This window comes from Callospermophilus lateralis, chromosome 2, assembly GCF_048772815.1.
Source record: "Callospermophilus lateralis isolate mCalLat2 chromosome 2, mCalLat2.hap1, whole genome shotgun sequence".
Taxonomy (NCBI): Eukaryota; Metazoa; Chordata; class Mammalia; order Rodentia; family Sciuridae; genus Callospermophilus; species Callospermophilus lateralis.
This window is the reverse complement of record NC_135306.1, coordinates 107,113,164-107,127,432: the sequence shown is the minus strand read 5'-3', so window position 1 is coordinate 107,127,432 and position 14,269 is coordinate 107,113,164. Positions and strand designations below refer to the sequence as shown.

The 14,269-nt window shown below is 42.2% G+C and overlaps 1 protein-coding gene across 4 annotated transcripts in view; it reads left to right on the top strand.

Moving 5' to 3' along the window:
• Grik4 (glutamate ionotropic receptor kainate type subunit 4) overlaps nucleotides 1-5,475 on the top strand; it is a 279,827-nt gene extending 274,352 nt beyond the window's left edge. For all 4 annotated transcript variants that reach the window (XM_076843680.2, XM_076843682.2, XM_076843681.2 and 1 more), the window contains 2 exons: nucleotides 1,756-1,874; nucleotides 5,011-5,475. In XM_076843680.2, the coding sequence (XP_076699795.1) occupies nucleotides 1,756-1,874; nucleotides 5,011-5,367 (476 nt within the window). In that variant the 3' untranslated portion in view covers nucleotides 5,368-5,475. The remainder of the gene's footprint in view (nucleotides 1-1,755; nucleotides 1,875-5,010) is intronic.
• The last annotated feature ends 8,794 nt before the right edge of the window (nucleotides 5,476-14,269 follow it).

The following is a 14,269-nucleotide window of genomic DNA, read 5'->3' as shown; positions in this document are numbered from 1 at the left end:
AATACCCCAATTCTCACAATCCCCACACTGTGGACCTAAGGAGCACTTGACTACAAACCCCAGCCAGACCCTTTTAAGTATGCATTCCATCTTCAGTTTTCCTTTTTGTCCCCCATTCACGTGGATCCTGATGCATCCACAATCAACAGTCTTGCCTAACTGGCCCTACATGAAGGAGGCAGATTCAAATGACCCAAAGCAACTTCCGGCTGGATGGATCTCTGTTTTTGCCTATTCAAATTAGAAGTTCCTTCATTCACACGGTTTCACAAGAGTTGACTGGTCTGTTTGATGCATTCATCATGTAAGCTCTTGGAACTATTGGAAGCAGATTCTCAGTGTAGGCAGGGACTGCTACCATGCTGAGTTATTTCAAAATAGCAACCGACACCCACTTGAGGCTTTGTGGGAGGTAACCCAAGACATCTTGAAATGACCAGGTAGGGCTATTTTCCCAGCTGATTTCTGTTCCTTAACAGTGGCTTATCCTATAGGGTTTTGTGGAGCTGGCTCACCCTGACAATGACATAGCTCTGTGTGTGTGATGACTGAACAACCATTAGAATGTGCGAGCATTTCCAAAGAGCACAACATGTAAACTACCATCTTGGCATTTTCGTGGATAAAAGTTCCCTTTTGATTTATGATTATAGCCCCTGTTGAATGAAGGTTTCGTTGTTTTAGGATAGACCCCCCTTAAATTTAGGTTTCTCTGATGCCAAAGAAAGCAGTTAGTTACATAGCTAAACTTGATGTTTGACACTGTGGAAATGAAATGGTCACATATGTGTTGAATATATTCTATACATCAGGCATCATGCTAGGCAATGAGGATACAGCTAGGCTTTAAGGAACCTAAAAACTTGTACAGTACTTCCAAACAGACCAATTTGCAATTAATTATAGGCCTTCCTGGCTAGAAAAGAGTCACCTGTGAAACTCGTATTAAGGTACAGATCCTGGGGTCCACCTCCAGAGATACCGATTCAGTAGATCTGGGGTAAAGACTAGGAATCTCTGTGTTTAACAAGCTAATACAGGCAGTCTTGATGGCAACCAGGTTTGGAATGACGTAGTCCTATGGAATAAAAATTTTTACTTTCCAAAGAAGTATTTTAGTAACATGTTGAGCATCTCTTATCTGAAATGTTTGGGACTAGAAGTGTTTCAGATTTTGAAGCATTTGCATTGAGCATCCCTAATCTGAAAATCTGAAACTTGAAATAATCCAAGATCAGAAACTCTGTAAACATCACATTGGTGCCCAAAATGTTTCAGATTTCAGATTTTTGGATTAGGGATGATTAATCAGTGACATGCTGATACTGGTAAACAAGTTTTTCCTATCCATGATTTAGTCAGAACAGTTGCTTTATATCACACAGACACAGCGTTAAGAGGATTGATTAATATTTACATGAAACTTCTAGAATTTATGTGTAGTTTGGTGTCGTGTTGCTATAAGCTAAATTAAATTCAGCATGTGCCCTCCTTTTAGGATGATCTTCACCACCCAGCCCAGACCATCTTCTGTAGCTTTTCCAGTCTCCTTCATTTGAAGCTGGATCTCCCTCCCGCATTTTACTGCACCTACACTACATTAGTGTTAAAACAAACAGCTCTCTTCCAGCAATGTGTGTCGAAGATGTCTGCAAGACTCAAATTCCCATTGTTCATATAATTTAGCATTGTTGGTAGGGTGATTATCTTTCTACTCTTTTACATTCATTTTTTCTTCTTGTCGTTTTCTTATAGGCCTGGGAATGGAGAATATTGGTGGAATCTTCGTGGTTCTTATTTGTGGCTTAATCGTGGCCATTTTTATGGCTATGTTGGAGTTTTTATGGACTCTCAGACACTCAGAAGCAACCGAGGTAAACTTCCAAAGTTGTATGACCTACAGTGCTGGCAATGCGGTCAAGTTCCCAGGCTCATGCACATATTTCAGACAGGAGCTGTGAAATCCCCTAGGAGGGTGCAGGCTACCATGCAATGAAAAGAATTCCAGGCCCCCTGTGGGAAATCTGAATTCGTGCTTTATCACTTCCTAATTGTACAGCCTCAGGAAAGGTACTAACTAACCTGTCTGGGCTTCACATTCTTCTTTGAAACAGCCGAGGACATAAATATGTGAAAAATGTTTTATGAACAATGAAAGAGTTTCACGGACAAAAACCCTTATAGAACTATAGTTTAAGATGTAATGTGTGTGTGTGTGTGTGTGTGTGTGTGTGTGTGTGTGTGTGTCAGAGAGAGAGAAAGCGCTAATTAATGGAAAATATGACCTCAGTCTTTCCATTTTAAATATGGTTTGCCTTACAGGTAAAAAAAAAAAAAAAAAAACCTTAGAGATATAACAACTTATAGGAACCAAGAATTATATCTTCCTTCTTGGGGATTTTGAATAAATGAAATTTTCCAGAGTGGCTTAGAAGCTGGGTTAATATAAACTTCACACTGAAGGAAAAGTCTGAGAAGATTTGGTCTATTCTTCCCTTGCACCCCAGAGAAGGTGCAAAAATTCTTGCATGTTAATTGCATTATGAGATTTTATTTAATTTTTTTAAGTTCACTAGTCTCTACCTCAAGGTTCCAACTCTGGATCATTCCCAAATCCCCTTCCCTAGTTGATGCTGGAAAAATATCTCATGACTGTACGGCCAGCACCCTGGAAGTCCACAGAGTCCTGCCACAAGTGGGCCCTGGGCACAATACTGCCTGCCAGTCCTTTTACTTTTCTGAGCTCAGCCTCTTTCCCATCCTCACATAGAACCTCCATGACATCACCCATTCCTCATGGTCTCTGTTCCTGCATGCACAGAGATTAGTTTTACTCCCCACCTCATGAGAAATTAAGACTAGCCTCAAGTTAAAATCCTTACCTAAAAATGCACCCACAACTCTGTTAATCCTGCGGCTACAGCAGATGTCTCAGTGTTCATGTCTCTACCTTTATCCTACCATTTCTACTCTCAGATTAACCTGTCTCCCCTATAATTTTTTTCTGTCTTCTCTCTCTAAAAATCCATAACTATGCTCTAGTTAACCCATATTTTTAAAATAAGAGTAACATTACTCTTGCTTTATCCCTCTCTTCTTCCAAACCAACCGGGTCTGATGATAATCTGTTTCTATGTCCTCACCTCCCATTTGGTCCTCAATATAGGTCAGCCTGGCTTTTCTCCATCGTTGCATTGAAAGGCTATTGATAAAAGGTCTAACTTCTTTTAGCAAAGGATGACTCCAAAGAGAAGCCATGGGGCCTTACTGAACTGGATGCAGTGTGCCCCTCGATAATGTGGACAGCTCCTCCCAGAATCTCTCTTTGCATGGCCCCTGGCTTTTTTGTTCTCCTTATCTTCCTCTCTTCAGCTTACTCTCTCCTTTTTCTCACTCCTTAAGTGGAGGAGGTACTAACTAATTCCATAAGACCTAATTCAGGTGATTCCTTCTCCTCCCATCTCCCTTTGTCTAGTAGAGCTGATCATTCCTGCTCCTGCCCAGCACTATCGTAACTTACATGCAACGTTGCAGTGACTAGACACTCAACTGCCTCCAGTAAGGATTATGTCTTTCATTTCTACTGCAGAGCACAGTGCTTGACCACTAGTAGACAGTTAGTAAATACATGTGGTTATATTCTTGTCACACATGATGGATTAGGTAGGTGGTGTTTACTGTTGTTAATAGTTATTAGAAGCATAGAGAGGTAAAGTGATTTGCCAAGAGTCTTTGTTATTTACTAACAATGGTGGGTTTAGAATTCAGGTCTGAAGTCCTAATGTATGCCATATTTCACTAGGTGACACTGTCTATAGTTTGTTTTTTCTCCCAAGAGCTCACCCATGGTCTAGACATACATTGAAAAATTCAGCGAGAATGAGAGTTCTCTTGATGGCTAAAATGAGAGCCGGGGCTATGTTGGCTATTTGGCTGTGGTAGAACAACCATTCCATTGACAGAACTGGGAGAGAAAGCATGGAAGAACAGAGGCTGCTTCTCCCATCATGGTCCAGAAAAGTCTCCTTAGAGAGAACTCAATAGAGCATGCATGGGCTTTGGAGTTAGATAGGTTGAAGCTCAAATTCTCAGCTATTTATTAGCAGTTTTTGTCAGATATGTAACTTTTCAGAATCTCCATTTGCACATCTGTGAGATGGATAAACTAATAACACTAGTAGAGTCACACAATACTTCATCCACAATTCTCAAACCCAGAAAGCTTGGAAAGTTCTAAGTTCTTTATAAATTTGATGCAAATGTATTCAGTGACAAAACTTGACTAATGTCTGTGGTCTTTATCACACTCAGTGTGAGCATACACACATTTTGCTCCAGAAATATTAATGTGCTTGAAAACAGAATCTGCTTGAGACCCACTGGATGTGATACATAATATACTGTTTGTACCTTATATTATCTTCCTAAAATTCAAATATCCTGAATTATGCAACACAGCTGGAGTCAAGCATTTCATATCAGGAGACTGTGGACCTGTAGTAGTAGCACTTGCTCTCATTTTAGCTATTATCAGAATGCATCTTCTCCAGCCAAAACCAGTTGGTTAAAGGAAATGAGAATCTTTGGCCTGAAGACAGAAAGTTATGGAGGCCTGGCAGTTTTTTCAAATATTTGAGAGACTGAGGTGTAGAGGGGTCTTTACTGGAATTCAAAGTCCAAATTAAGCTAGGATTAGTGGATGAAAATGTCAGGAGTAGAAATTAACTCAGTAGAAGGAAGCAAAAATCTGTGCAAAAATCTTTCCCAAGATGGTGAGATCATTGTCTTTGAATGTGTTCAAAGATAAGTCAAGCAGCTGACAAAACTATTGAACACTGAGGCATAAGGGGCTTTTAGACATTCAATGGGGCTGGGAGAGAGGCGATGGATTGCAGGACCTTCGTGTAATTTTCGTACCTAAAATTATAAGATTCGGTGAACCCTATCCCTTCATCCCTTCCTGTGGGGCTTATCCTGAGGGGCTGGCTGTGTCTTCGCTGTCTCTTCCAGGTGTCCGTCTGCCAGGAGATGGTGACCGAGCTGCGAAGCATCATCCTGTGTCAGGACAGTATCCACCCCCGCCGGCGGCGAGCTGGGGTCCCACAGCCCCGGCCCCCCATCCCGGAGGAGCGCCGGCCCAGGGGCACCGCGACGCTCAGCAATGGCAAGCTGTGCGGGGCTGGGGAGCCCGACCAGCTGGCGCAGAGACTAGCCCAGGAGGCCGCCCTGGTGGCCCGCGGCTGCACGCACATCCGCGTCTGCCCCGAGTGCCGCCGCTTCCAAGGCCTGCGGGCGCGGCCGTCGCCTGCGCGCAGCGAGGAGAGCCTGGAGTGGGAGAAGACCACCAACAGCAGCGAGCCCGAGTAGCTCCAGCGGCCGCAGGACAAGGAGCCAGGAGAGGAGGCGGGAGGACTGGGCAGGAGCTGCTGTCCGCCGCGCGCCAGGACTTGTACAGCGTCAATACTTCTCTCCGGATTGGGGATCCAGCCAGACCCAGACAGCGCCTGGTCGGGAGCGGTCCACCCAGAGACGTTACACCCAAGTGGCAAAGGAATGCGCTCCCTGGTGGGCACAAGGACCCACCTTCCCCCAGTGGGTCTTTCTCTCCTGCCCAAACAACATAGAGTCTGGGGTGGGGGACCTTGCCTGGACCAGTCCAACGAATTGATGAAATCATCAGTTGAACTTCCCCCTAAGAAGGGGCCATTGTACCCTGGGTCTAATTCTTACAGAAAACAAAAACAGAAACAAAAATTAAACTCAACAGGGAAGATTTTTTTTCTTCTGAATTTGTATATTTTTGTTAATGCTCCTTTCCTCCCTCCTTTTCTTTTGTTGTCTTTTCAATTCTGTTCATTTGCTTTGTGTTGTTTGGAGGGGGAGGCTGGTTAGGAAATGGAAGTCTAAATCATCCCTATTCCCTTTTCCTGGATTTTAGGATATGAAGTTGCCAGTGCATCAGATTCCCTTCCGGTGCTGAACTCCCAGTCCTTGTGGGGGTTGGGGGCCTAAAGGAGTGTGGGAGAAGGAGCTGAAGAAGAACCAGGGGGGCAAGTCTCCACTGAAAGTCCATTAAAGCAGTTTTTTAAATGCCAAAAAGCAATTAGCCCATAGTTCACTCAGAGAGACCTTAAAATGCCTGGGATTTCAAGGGTTAATCTGTTTTTTCTTTCTCTTTATTTTCCTGACTTTTGCTATTATTGTGTTGGGTTTGGTCTTTTGGGAATGTGGTGTCTAAAGACAGACAGGGGAGGAAAACAGTGCATAGTGTCCTGGGGCCTTGTGAAAGGAGCAGAGAGGGTAGATATAATTTTCCCATACCATGGCCTTGGCTTCTATTGTAGTGCGCTACTTACAGAGGAGGAAGGACAGGCTGCCCTATTGGTATGGTGCATACTTCATCATAACTGCATCTCTTTTTAACCAAACTCAGTAGCTGCCTATGATGCCCCATCCCCCAAGGCTATGAAGGATTTGGTGATTTCTTGTTACTAGATTTGAAACCTGAGTGAAAGTGTGTGTGTGTGTGTTGTGTGTGTGTTTTGTGCGTGTGTGTGTGTGTGAGCGCGTGCGTGCGTGTGCACGCCCACACTTATTAAATGGAAAGACCTTAAGCAATCAAGAATTTACTGGGTTCCTGAGAAAGGTATGGAGTTTCTTAGGCAATCACAGACTGGGAACCTCAAATTCTTGAATCCTAACCTCAGCTTGGGCAGTAGCCTCCCTTGTGTGACTTTAAGCAAAGCATTTAACTTCTCTTGCATCCACAGGATAAGATTATTGATGCCTTCCTGGTTACGAGGTGACTGCTAGTCAGTGCTCCACTTGGGAGAAGTTTGCGGGGTCCAGAGCACACATGTGATGGGAGGAGTGAGGCCTCCCAGCAGCTGCTTGACCTTGGCTTGGCGTCACCATTTGGGAGTTTCGTGCAGAGAGTTGTCATTTTCTGATGGAAAACAAATTCTATGCAATTTCTGATTGTAAACTTAGAAAATTCAGAGGGAGAGAGAAATAAACAGTTGCTACCACCACCTCCACCTCCACCACCGCTGCCACCTTGAATCAAGTTGTCCTCACATTGCTTCTGTTCTGAATGTACTAAAATAAAGACGTTTTTGGAGATGACGAGCTGAATTCCATGTTTTTGCCGTTTGGGTAGGTCCCCATCCTCTTTGTTTTGGGACAGCTAGAGCTGCCCTCCTGGGGGCCAAATGGCACCCTAATTATTCCCATGCAGGATGCTGGTTTTGCCCTAAGCTGATCTCTTCTCTCATGAATTTGAATCCCTTCTCTTTTTCTCTTTTTTAACCATCCCAAGACAGCAAGCTGTGCAGGACACTGAGTATTTTTTTGAACCTTGCCACAAGCCTTGTGGAGACATGGATTTGGAGGGAAGGGCACCCAATGGCCAATGGCCGGCAGATTCCCATGGTGCCACACTGTTCCAACCCCATGGTTCCATCCCATGCTTCTGACACTGGTCCCTCCAGTCAGATCACATTTGGGGTGGGAAGGGTTGTTTTTCTAAAAACTTGTTTTTATGAGTAGGATATCTTGATCAATAGCAAACTTTTTTTAATGGATTAGTGAAATAAATGTCCCCATGCATCATTTATAAAGTGTGTTTTCCTTCACCATGTGGAATAAAGATAAGACTGACAGCGTAGACAGTTTCTCTTAGCCGCTGAGACCATGGCTGCGCCTCTCTCCAGCTGCTGTGTGACATGGCAACCACCTAGCTCTCTTCCTCGGTTTGTCTCCACTTTTTATCCGTTGGTTGTCGGCTTTCTTTTCCATTCTGTATTTTCTATCTGACTCTGTGAACTGTACAAAGCAGTTTTTTCTTGTCTGTTATCTTTCTTCGACTGGAATATTTACAATAAAACAACAAACCCTGAAATGTTAGTGATGGGTGAGAGCTGTTTTGGTTTGGAAAGCACGGTCTGGTGTGTCTAATGTCCAGGTAGGAGACTCTAAAAGCAAATAAAAATAGAAACCCACTTTGTGCCTTCCCCTCCCCCTGCCCTTTTCTTTTCTCTCTGTTCTCCACCTCTCTCTCCACTCCCCCACCCCTTTCAACCCTTTGTTCAGATCCCAGAAAAATCTAGGTGGCTTCTTTCAGTTTTTAGTCCTGTGAGTCTGAGCCAAACAGCCCCCCATCCCCAAACGGATACACATGTTAATGAAGTTCAGAATTCATGGGGTTTTGTCTTCCTAAATGCACTTTCACAGAATGGCCATCTACTGATACCTAGGGTAACTCTAGTCAGATATCACCCCAGATTCCACTGGGAGCGTGAAGATTACATCAATTAAAATATAATACATTGCTTTATTTCTTTTAATTGCTCTACAGGGCCCAATGGTCACAAGATCTCTACTTAAGAACCCAGGTGGGGTGTAAATTGAGCATGTAGATGGCCAAAAATCTTTTGGCTTCCTCTAATCCAATGCTCGTACGAGAATATTCATCCTGGGAGCTTGCCAGCCGGCCCTCTTATTGGTTAGGTGAGACTGAAATATCATGATAACCAATCCACCTGGGGCTGCTCTGTGAAAGTTTATTAGTTTTGGATTCCAAGGAGTTTAATTTTCTTTTGGAATTCAAGGGGGACTTCCCCGTGGTGAACGAGGCCAGAACAGGGCTGGGACATTTCAGACACAGCAGATTGGTGGATGAAGTGAAGCTTGAGAGAAGCATTTGTGGCCCTCCCACCAATAGGTGTTCACAGCAAGGTAAAGTAGTCTGGAAATGATAAGGGAGATTTTATTCCCGACTGGTTGTCAGCTCTCTTGGGTAATAACAAAGAGGCCTGTTTGGAAAATGTAGAGAAGGAATCCTTTCATAAAGATTTTGCTTAAAGCTAGTGCTTTCTATGGGGACTTCTCAACAGAAAAATTGAATCTTAAGTTGCCTTGAACTTTGAGTAATTCCCCTGCCTTTCTAGAAAAGGAGATTTTCTCTCCACAGGCAGGTCCCCACCAGGGCCAAACAGAATGCCCTTGGCCTGACAATCCAGTTGTTCTCTGATAGGCCTCAAAAATTGGTGACGGCAGGCTTTGAAAAGACTTTTCCCATAGGTGTGACTTCCGGAGGGGAAAAACCCTCCAAATTCTAGAAGGGAAGTGGTCAACAACCTCATTGTCATTTAAGAGCAACTAGTCAAGAGAAGTATTGATAGAACATTATCACTTGCATTTTATTAATTTCATATTAATTTTCAAATCTGAGTAGTAAATGATAAAATATTAATATTATCATAAAACAAATAACAGAACTCATGTTCAGGAAAGAAGGAAATCTTCAAAGGTGATAAAGTGAAAAACAACCCCTCTGACCAGAAATGGCAAAAAAGCTGAGGCCCCAGGAAGGAACATAAAGAAACTGAGCATATAATATGACCATATGGTAACTAAGTGTGTGCATATAAATATTCTCCTAGCTGGGGCTTACTGAGGCATGTCAGGGGATCAGTGCATTTTGCTCATATAAAGACAGGGGACTTGATCCTATTTACAGATCAGACTATATGCAGACTTTATTATAGAGGGTGGAGGTCAAAACCTTAAGAGCAAAGATCTTCCTGCTAAAAATTAGCTAAAGAATCCAAACTGCCATTTATTCCTAGTGCCCAACCTAATATAATCTCTTGGCTATGTAAGAGGAAAATAAAGATGGAAGGGCCTCATACCTTGTTGGCACTTTTTCACAGATTGGTGAGTAATCCAGAGAGCCATGTAGAAATTCACAAGGGCTCCATAGTCCAGGTGGTCGAGACAGCAAGAGAAAGCTTAGTGGAAGAAGCAGTTGCATCTTTGGGTTGTTAAAATGTTTTTGATGTCTGCAGAAACAAGATTTTGCTTCATCTCCTTTGGAATGAGATATAGTTAATTCATGTTGATGGATTCAGCCCTCCTCTGATAAAAGATAGTTTGTTGTTGCTGTTTTCCCCCCACCCACAGCATTCCTTTTGGAGAATTCTGGCTCTCCTATGATGCTTGTTCAAGTTGGCTGCCAATCTATTTAGAGATTCTTACCACTATCTCATTCCTGGGCATTTTTAAGTTGTGTTAGTGGAATTAGCTACAGAGACAAATGGCCTCACTCAACAGAATACAGAACGACTAAGTGAAATGAGCAATGAAACTGTCTGAAATGGATTATGAGCTCTTTTTTTTTTTTTTAAAGAATCCAACAGTTTTAAAATTGGAGGAGATGAATGAATGCAGAACTGAAGATTCAGAGTCAATGTGAAATTGATACAGAACAAAACCCCCAAATTTTTGATGTACAGGACCATTCGAACTGTCTTCCTCCTTTTCAACCCATTAAACCATCCTGTTATCTAGAGCATAGGAGACTGCCTGGGAAGTTATTCTACTTGGATTGTTCTGATTAGATTTTTAGTAGCTTTTTCCATTAAAAATAATAGAAGACAACTTCTATTTCTACATCATTTGTAATCCTATAGTGCCAAGTGAGCTAAAAAAAAAAAAAAGGCATTTTAAATCACTAAAGGTCCAAAGAGAGAAGTCCCAGACAGGTGAATAACACAGGCCAGCATCCCCAAGGGACTGTGCGTGCCGCAAGCTAAAACGTAGCTACAGAGCTTTAAAACTGGCTTAGAGAGAATCTGACAAAAATAGTTCTGTACAAAGACTTAAAGTTATTTTTCTTTACTGCTTTTCCCCTTTTTATATAAGCTAAATTTTGTGTGTGTTTGTGGTGTGGTTGTGGGTGGTGTGTGCAGTAGTTTAGTACAGATATGCGGGTTCTTGTGGGGGGGGTATACGGGGGTATGAGTGTGATAAGTGTGTTTGTGTAGCATTTTAGCACAGATATGCAGGTTGTTGTCTGTGTGTGGTAAATATGAGTGTGGTATGTGTGTGAGTATATGATGTATGTGGTACGAGTGTGGGGTGTGTGTTATTTGTGTGGTGTGTGTGTGAATGCAGTGTATATGTGAGAATGTGCTATGTGCATGCACATGTTATATGTGTGAGTTGATATGAGGTACGTGGTGTGTGTGATTGTGTGGTGTGTATGTGAGTGTGATTGAGTGTGGTGTGTGAGTATAGTGTATATGTGCAGCAGGTGTGTGGTACTGTATGAGAGTGCTGTGTGTATGGCATTGTGTGAGTGGTTTCTTGTGAGTGTGTTGTGTTGTATATATGGTATTGTGCGGGTGTAGTGTTGTGTGTGAGTGTGGTGTGTTTGTGTGGTATTATGTGGGTAGTGTGTGTGGTATTGTGTGAGTATGGTGTGTGTGGGGGGACAGTTCGGCACAGACATGCTGGTGCCTATTGTGTTCCTTGTGTCCATTTCAAAAGCCAGAAGACAGTCCCATTACCACTTCGGTCCTTCTCCAGTGCTTCCAGGTAAGGGGGCTGGGCTTAGTGTTTGAGCTTTTAGTGGCTTAGTTCTCATTGAATGCTCTTTGATATCATTTATTGCTAACAGAACATATATGTAGATACATTCACAAGGCAGAAGAAAGTTTTTTAAATTCCCATTCCCAGTTGAGTGATAACATGAGCTGACTTCTGAAAACCTATTCCCAGTCAGGCACAGTGGTGCATGCCTGTAATCCTCAGCTCACGAGGCTGAGGCGGGAGGATTGTGAAGTCAAGCCAGCCTCAGCAACTTATCAAGGTCCTAAAGCAACTCAGCAAGACCCTGTTCCTAAATAAAATATTATAAAGGGCTGGGGATGTGGCTCTGTGCTTAAGTGCTCCTGGGTTTAATCTCTAGTACCAAAAAATAAAAAATACAAAACAACAACAAAAACCTATTCCCCTCCATTCCTCTGGCATTAGTAAGTGACCAGAAAAAAATGTCCCACCGATAGTGTGATAGGGCACAGCCAGGAGAAACGAGAGCAGTGCAGTCTAACTCTCATTTATACTTCATACCCGTGGATAGCCTTGCCCATTTCAGACAAGATACAATATCAAAAAGATTAGACAATAAAATTGTTAAAATTTGAGTGGGTTAGATTAGCCAGGAAAGTACAGGATTCAGAAAGAATATTTAAATTCAGCTAGTTTATTTTTTATTTAAAATAAAACAGCAGATTTGCTGAGGTTTCTGTTATTTTCAGAAAACTCAAGGCTGTTTCTGATCTGGCTCCTGCTGATCTTTCAACCTTCTCCTGACACTTTTCTCACTTCCCTACCATGCCATGCTGCAGTCAAACTACCACACCATTTACTCCTCTGTTAATTTCATGCTTATCTTCTGTGCCTTTGCTCCGGCAGTTCCCACTTTCTGGAATTTCTTCCTGGTCATCTCTGCACTGCCAAAGCCTCCCCATAGTTAAGATCTAGCTTAACTACCATCTCTCCTATGAAGTCTTCATTAATCTCCCCTCTCCTGAGCATTCTCATCCTTCCTCCATAGCCCCTGATGGTTTTCTGCATTACATTGTAAATGACACATGCTGTCCCCTTACTTCCCACCTTTAAGCCCTTGAAATTGCAGAGCAAATGGCTTTTCCCGCTTTCCTCCTCTGATAGTGTGTGGGATTCCTGGCACATAGTTAGTTCCAATGAATGAATGCATGAATGAATGAGGCAAATTCAACTGAGAGCAAATATACATAAAAATGCTGCAGATAGGAAACTGAGTGGCAGGAATATGCTAATACACATTTGATTTAAAGCAACCATGAGAAGAACAACTTAATAATTTATATCAAGCAAAAATACAACTTCATTTATTTTGCTGAGCATGAGCCTGGTGAGGAGAGCAAGTTGATAACATGCGTGGGTTGGGAGAGGGTTGGTTCCAGTCCGTAGGTAGGAGGGAATGTTTTCTTCCAGCTGTTTCCATGCCTTCCATATAGATTACAAGAACTCAGTCTCCTGATACCCAAACCAGCTTTGGCAAAACCAACCAGCTTTCTCTCCTCTCTCCTCATTATCCTCAAGGAGTGATTTCTACCCCAAAATAAAATTACCAAGACCTGGTTTGTGGGCTATCCATTTTGATGAAAGTCCAGCCAAGTGGTAATTGCCCAGAAACACAGTCATTGTTACCAAAATAATCAAAGTCAACCTGATTTTCTTCCTTGCTTGCCAGGAAAAGACAAATTCCCCTTGGTAGCTTAATTTTAAAATGTGAAAACACCATCACTGTTTGAAGGGCAACAAATTATAGTTCTAGCATTTATAGTGATTTCCTTACTGGGAAGTCTGGCCAGTTTTGACAAGTTTAGGAAACTGCTGCTATTTTCCTAAGTATTCCTATTTAGACCAAAGAAGAGAGGCATGGGAGACGGAACCAGCCTTTCTCCATTATCTCCTACGTGCCAAACACATTTGTTTATATAATCCTCATGGTAGCCCCACAAATTAAATCTTATTACTTTCAGGAGAGAAAAAAAGAATGCTTGTGGAAGTAAAATAACATGTCCAGAGTTCCACGGCTAGTGAAAGGCCAAGCTTCAAGGTGAAGGGTAAAGATCTGAACCTAGTTCTTACTTTTTCCCATTACCAGGGTATCTTCCATTATATCAAATTTCCTGACCCCATTTAGCAGATTTGCTCCAGAAAGGATAGAAACCTGGCAAGGCTCCACATGTGATCATGCTTGATTTTCCTTAGTTAGGACCTTTGCTTTTTTAATTATTATTAATACATAAATCACTTTGATTCCATGACTTTGTCCAACCCTAATATTTTGCATTTGTTTTTGAAGAACTTGCTTCTATAATGCTCAGAAGTCATCAGAGATGATAAATATATTATTTACAAAAGAGATGGAATTTTACTGTAAGAAAGGTTTTTATTATGAAATCTCCATGAGGAGATTTCAGGATAGCACACATCAACCACTCATTTAGTTGAGCATCCAGCTGCTCTGATCTTTTTTTCCAGTGTAAGAAAGTCATGTTAAATGATCAGAGAAGACAATCTAATTGAGGAAAGCTGTATGTCAGGCCCTAGAGATCTAGAAGTTTACCACCAAAATTTAGAAAACTGTAAGGTTCCTCTAGCAGTCAGTTGCTTCACTTGAATTCATTTCCCTACTATTTAGACCATAGCCAAGCCATTACGACTAAAAATGTAACTCTCAATTCCAAGGAACAAACCTGTATTAAATGCTGAGCTAGCCGGGAGGGAGGGAAGTTTGTGGGTACAGCTGAGGGGTATTAAGGTAGATGAGGTCATATGGAAAAGGCAGTAGAATTTACATTCTGTGTATTTCCTAGAACTAATAGTGCATATTGCTGAGATACAGAGTTCAAAAGGAAGAAGGTTTAAACAA